This window comes from Vidua chalybeata, chromosome 5, assembly GCF_026979565.1.
Source record: "Vidua chalybeata isolate OUT-0048 chromosome 5, bVidCha1 merged haplotype, whole genome shotgun sequence".
In the NCBI taxonomy this organism is placed as follows: domain Eukaryota; kingdom Metazoa; phylum Chordata; class Aves; order Passeriformes; family Viduidae; genus Vidua; species Vidua chalybeata.
In genome coordinates, this window is record NC_071534.1 from 61924548 (window position 1) to 61931193 (window position 6646).

At 36.9% G+C, this 6646-nt stretch overlaps 1 protein-coding gene across 2 annotated transcripts in view; it reads left to right on the plus strand.

The window, feature by feature from the left end:
- The window catches only part of CD36 (CD36 molecule), a 34371-nt gene extending 28122 nt beyond the window's left edge, over positions 1 to 6249 (plus strand). For both annotated transcript variants that reach the window (XM_053943798.1, XM_053943797.1), the window contains exons 10-14: positions 514 to 632; positions 1903 to 1976; positions 2691 to 2745; positions 2952 to 3116; positions 3826 to 6249. In XM_053943798.1, the coding sequence (XP_053799773.1) occupies positions 514 to 632; positions 1903 to 1976; positions 2691 to 2745; positions 2952 to 3116 (413 nt within the window). In that variant the 3' untranslated portion in view covers positions 3826 to 6249. The remainder of the gene's footprint in view (positions 1 to 513; positions 633 to 1902; positions 1977 to 2690; positions 2746 to 2951; positions 3117 to 3825) is intronic.
- The last annotated feature ends 397 nt before the right edge of the window (positions 6250 to 6646 follow it).

Genomic DNA, 6646 nt, shown 5'->3' on the forward strand with positions numbered 1-6646 from the left:
TTGTATGTATGTACACAGACAATACTGGCTTAGTGTAGTGTTGGTAAAATAAATATATAATGAGTCTGCATTTGGTGCAGACTGAACTGTGAGAGGTCTCTTCAGGCTAAAACAAGATCATGAAGGTGGGCAGGGACAGTGACAGTCATGTCCTCACCTCAGCATGAAAATGGGAGCACTGCCAGCTCCACAGTGTAGACACAAGACAAGCAGGATTTGTAATTGCACTTTATTTCACTATGAAAATTTTCCTCGTAACAACAAATAAACCACAAAAATGCTCAAATGTTGGGTTTTTTTTGTTTGGGTTGGAGCTTTTTGGTTTTGTTTTTTTGTTTTTTTGGTTTTTTTTTTTGGGGGGGGGTGGGGTGGTGGAGCTAGACTATTAACATTTTTACCAGGATTGTATGTCTACATAGCAAAACTATGTTTGGAAAATGACCTGTGAAGATGAGTGCCAAAGCAAGGCTTAATGATTCAAGAGAGTTGGTTGTTTTTTGTTTTTTCTAATAGAAAGACCGGTATATATCTCTCTTCCTCATTTTCTTCATGCAAGTGAATCTATATTGCATGATGTGGAAGGCCTGAGCCCAAATGAAAAGGAGCATGAGACATATCTAGACATAGAGCCTGTAAGTCCAAGTTTTTAATACTTGTACCTTGGGAAACTTGCAATGTTAAATTTAATAGTAGTAGAGTTGGTCTTTTACCAGAGGGACAAGCAGAAGATGCAATCTTTTCGTGCTTGCTTTTCTAAGGTCTGGTCTCAAACTGGTACGGTTTCAGCAGGGGAAATTTACAGCAGAACTTTATCTCATTCTGACCTTCAAAGTTTGGAAAATCTGTTTTGATTTTTACTTATTGGGAACATGGGTTTGAATAGATTCTGCAGACTGTGAAGTACTTTGTTGCTTTTCTATGATCTTCAGGTACTTTGAGAAAATTATACTCTATGAAACTTCTGTTTCCTCTACACTTAGTTTTTAAAAAAAAATTCTACAACTAGCCATTTTTTGGATAATTACTATCTCAATTGAAACTAAATAAACATAGATGAGTTTATTTCCTATTGCTAGATCTCTGAAGAGTCTGATTTAAATAGACCTAATTTAAGTCTTTGTGACTTGAATTGTCCAGCAGACCTCCCAAACAGAATTAATTTGACTTCTTAAAAATTTACCCCATTTCTGTTTCAGTGATTCAGATCTTTAAGTGTACTTACCAAAGTTTTCTGAATAGTATGACAAAATCAAAGATTCCAAAATTCTAATTTTCTCTTACTGTGAAAGAAAAAGTAAAGTTAATTATTTCTCACTAAAATTAGGCAATTAAGCTACATAACTTCAATGAGGATAAATAAAGGTAAATCTTTGTTTCACTTTATTTAGAATAGAGAAATCAATCAGATTTTCCTAAATATTACACAATTTTTTCAAGAATCACACCCTTTTTTTTGTGAAAGACAGAAAGTAGAAGAAAGATATGAAGAAAAGATTTGACCTTTGTATGCATCTGTTTGTCCTGATATGAAAGGTTTGTTTTCTGCCCTATGCAAGTTAAATATCCTTCATTTTGAAAAAGGAAATTTAGCTGATTTTTGATAGAAAAAAAATCTCTGAAACATATCTTTATATGAAATATGCCATGACTGATTTAGTAGTTTTATTTGTCTTCAGGTTTAAATGTAAATTACAAAAGTAATTATGATAAAGCCACAAAATTATAGCTTCTGTGAGAAATGAGAAACCCTCAGATACATTACCATTTCATAAAAATTAATCCTTCAAAGCATTAGGATAAAATAATCCCAAAGTGCTTTTTGACACAGTCCATTTATAGACGTTGGCATCTAACTAAGAAATTGAAATTAATGTCTTGTTGGATTTTTTTCACTGGTTTTAGGTGACTGGTTTAACACTGCGATTTGCAAAAAGGCTGCAAGTAAACCTCCTTGTGAGGCCTTCAACAAGAATTGAGTAAGTGCTACTTTATTTTATTTTTAAAGACTTTTTAAAGTGGGCTGATTGGTCTATGAGAGTATCAGTAGAAATGTCTTGGAGAAAAAGGAATAAAAATACTTCCCCAAAGCTTTTTCAGAGTAAATCTTCCTGAGCAGGACACTGCCCAGGTATTTTAACACACATTGGATTTAAACGCATTTGATTTCCCTACAGAAGCTTACAAGGCAAAATGTTCTTAAAATGTTCTTAAAAAGAACATTCTTATAAAACCCAAATGGGCCCATGAGGATGAACAAAAAGACAAACTCTGTTTTCTGTAACAAATCCAATGAGAAAGAGAATTTATGTATTCCCTGTCACTAGAGTGTTTTATCACAAGGGTACATGGGTCTCTAGTTGGTTTTTTCCCCTCTTCATTGGCTCAAATGTAAATGGATAAACATGACTTTGGCATCTTGTATATATGAGCACCACACAGGTCTTCAACCCTCTCTGTGTCTGACCGCCCATATACAGAAGATGACACAGGAAGTTATGGTTGCCCCATACGCAAAATGGCTGTTATTAATTATAATTTTGGTTTAGTTTGGTTTTTCTCACTACAAAAGTATATTTTAAAGTATATGTAAAGGAAGCCAGAAATATAGTTAGAAGAAAAATGTTTAAGTAGAGAGTGGGCTTATGTAGCAAACTGAAAGTAACATGCTGTACTTCTTTTTCTCATTTCAGACCTTTAAAAAAAGTTAAAAAACCCTATGTCTTCCCTATTCTTTGGCTAAATGAGGTTAGTATATTTTATGTCTATTAATATTCTCTGTTTTGAAATAAACAAACAAAGAAACAAAAAAATCTACCTAGCTTTTTCAGTCTTGGTGCCCTGAAACTCAGTAATTAAACTCATGCTCTGATTTGCACTACACCAAAAGTATATTCTGCAAGTGAGATCTTGCATATGTACTTTTCACTGATGTTTTTCTTGCACTGTTTCAGTCTGCTGTTATTGGAGATGAGAAAGCAGAAATGTTCAGAACTAAAATCACCAGTCGGCTCCAGCTGCTGAGCACGCTGCAGATGGCATTAATGATCGGAGGCTCTGTGCTGTTCCTGGCCTTCATGGGCTCCTATTTCATATGCAGGTCGAAGAAATTAAAATAAGTAAGTAAGCCTTTAACAGCTCAGTCTTCTGCAGTGACTTCTCCTCAGGGTTTCAAGAGTTCAGAATCATTACCTATTTTGCTGTTCTTATTTTTTGACATGCTAGAAAATTCAGTAGTTGTTCTGTAGGAAAGCATCCAGATAACTGGCCTAATACTTTCAAGTTCTCTTCCCATCCTAAATCTTTCAGGATGCTCTTAACTCAGGGGAGGGCATCGGGAACTACATCAGAAGAGCAACATTTTTGTTCTGTTGTGATGTCTTTAAAATTGACGTTTTGTCCAAGACTGTTAAACTGCTGAAAAGTGTCCTCTAGCACATTTCTGAGACAGAGGCCACAAGCTGCAGATTGCTGTGCTCTCCCAGGACATCCCCCTGTCTGAGGTTCAGAGAACACACTCTAAATTGCACTTTCTATTGAGTGCTGGTTTCTCACTTCTTTCTCTCAGTGGTGCATCACTGTAATGTTAGTCTGGGCACCTCCTGGACATACCTAGCTCCCAGAGGCAAATATATTCCCATCAGGGCAGACTGACCAAGTGGTGGATTAATGTGCTGATACCTGGGGAAGCAAACACATTTTTGGAGTTATTTAAAAGAAGTGCAGAGACATGAACATTATGGTGGAAAGTATGCTTTACTAAAGAGGTATTCTTAAGCTGAAGACTTACCTCACCATATGCTGAATTCTGATTTTATTTCACAACAGGTGAAAAGACTTCAGAGGCAGTCAATGTTTAATTGAAATTTCAGCTAAGCAGCTTGTTAAAATTCAGAGACAAAAGGTATGACTCAAGGCACAGTCAATCCATGTGCTATGGAATTCAACATGTTTCCATTTTGAGAAGACCAGCTTACTAACCAAAAGCTGATGTTTTTGAAGCTCCACACTTCTGACATCACTAAAGAGGCCACTGTGGAAACTACACTATCAAAAGACTTTATTTGAAACTTGTTACACATTTTAAATTGCATTCAAGCAGACTGAAGTTGAGGTGGAGTTGGATTTTAGTCCACCTTCTGCCATTTATGCAACTTGCTACTCATTTTCTTCTGGATTTGCAAGAAAAATGAAAGCCGCTTGCTGATGTTCCGTCTCTGAGCACAGGTTGGGAATGACAACAATTTGGAGCTCATGCTGTGCTCTAGCTGCTTTCATTGCAATATTTTTCTCTGTTCCTTCAAGGAATGGGAGCTGCTGCAATAGAACTGCTCTCTGTCCTCTATTCAGGGATATATTGAATTGCATTGAATGTGAAGTTTATTATGTAAAGTTACTAACTGTAGTACATGAAGTTTATAAAAGACTTACTAAAATATGTGGTTCATACATTTTATATGGAGATGGCTTGTAGATACACCACAGTCATCCATCTGTTGATGGAGCTCATCGGCATTTGGCTTCACAGCTCTTTATTAATCTAAACCACTCCCTAACTCCCAACCTGCTCCACTGCTCTTCCTGTTGTCTCCCATGAGCTTTTATTTCTGGCTCTTGTTTGAACACCAGCCTCTGCACTAACCTAAGCCCACTCGGCCCAAGGCCTCCCTTGGAGAATGATCTGATATGTCACCTGACAGGCCAAGAGAAAATATTCCAAAACTCTTCAGAGACAGGAAAGACCGAGATAATAATTTTTCATCAGAGGGTTCCAATTGCTATAGAAGCACATAAATGAAAACAGGTAGCCTCAATTACTTACTTACAAACCGTCTGCCACAAGGAAATTTGTGCAACCATTTGTTTAATGAGGTGCATCAGCTTGTAGACTGGTAGCAAACACTGGCATCTCCATGAATAGTTGACTTTTTAATTTGATCTGAATGCTGCATTTTATTCTGAGAGTAAATGGGGCAAATACAGTGTTGCTGGGTCTCTTTCCATGGATTCAATACATTCAGAACAAGAGCCTAAGTCCAGCATTTTCTAAGATTTCTTTTTAGATATTTTATCCCCTTATTTAAGAACTGCAAAGAAAAAGGGAAATCAAGCATGGCCAGCCTCTCACATCCTGCTGTTTGGAAACAATGCTACAATGGACTTTAAACAAGAAAGGTTCATCTTGCTAATAAAGTACAATGTGTTTGGCTGGGTATCTTTAGTAAGGTGTTCTTACGTTTGGAAATAAAGGGGAAATCCAACTGACTATAATGCTGGTGTTTTATTCCATTGTTCCTTGCGGGCAAAGTTTTGTAGCTATCAGTAGAGCTGATGAGTCACAGAAACCCCAAGACATTATTTTTGAAGGTGAGGTCTGAGAGGTACATGGGAGCTCTCCTTCCAGCTGTGAGCTGGAGCTGCCAGCTACCAGGGCAGCTGGTGTGACACTGGAGGGAAGGGCTGCTCTCAGCCCTTGTATTTGATTACTCATGGTGCTGGCTAGTCAACGAAAACCACCTTTCTCTCATATTCATATTATTGCTGGTGTCATATGTGATGGTCTGTTCCCATATTAGTCTGGGGACAATTTGACATAACTGAAGCCATCCCTAGAGTCCTATGGACTGGTCAAAAATGTATGAGGACAGCTGAAGTCATTAAGCCACATCTCCTCTGATATAAACACAGCTCTGCTGTGGTTCAAGATCTGACACCAACTTTTTATAATAAAATGTCTTTTGTGTCAGGATCTAACATGAAAGGAACAACAGCAGTACTCCTGTAATTTTTGATATGTTAACATTTCAACTGCATTTTATTTGACTTCAAGTACATTATCAGTAAGTTAGTGTTTGCTTTACTAGTGTTATTTAGTGCAATGTGGTGCTCCAGCAGCAGTGATCCAGCAAGTCAGGCCATGATTTTTAATGTCTTATGGCCAAATTTGGTAGGAACAGAACTATATCTTTGTCCATATGCATAATCTCATTGATCTCAATGCAGGTTTGGGCTTTTAAATGTCCAGCACCTAGATTGCACTTGAATTGTAATTTGTAGTTACTTTATCCAAAGCATCAGTTACAGTTATTTTTAATTCATGATACTAAGGCTAATGTTAAGTCTTTACATTTTTTTTCAAACAGTGCAGGGTAAACTTTTATTAGAAATGTTAATAAAAATACAAATTAAGCTCCAATATTTTTTCTGATATCGTTATGTTTAATTGTAAATAAAGCCTTCTGTGTTGAATAATGAAGTGTTCTTGTGTTCTTGTGTCTCTTCTCTTGGTATTTTGGGGTATGTTTTCTTTTTCTAGAAAACTACTTTTGGAAATTGATGAATAGCTGAGGCTATGGCTAACATTGTTAAATCATTTTTACTCTGACACACTGCAGCTTCCTAGAAGGGCATGTTGCTGCATGATACTTTAGAAATATCAGTGGCATACAACATTCTTTGTCCCTTTTGGTCAGAACCCAGTGCTAATGACACCAACATTGTGCATTTGATCCCAGTGCGGGAAATTCACTTAAGAGCTGGATTCAGTGATCCTTGTGGGTCCCTTCCACCTCAGAGTATTCTGATTCTGTGATTTATGTTCTGGATTACAAAAAGGAGAAGACTTTGTGGAACAAGGTAAGCACCCACA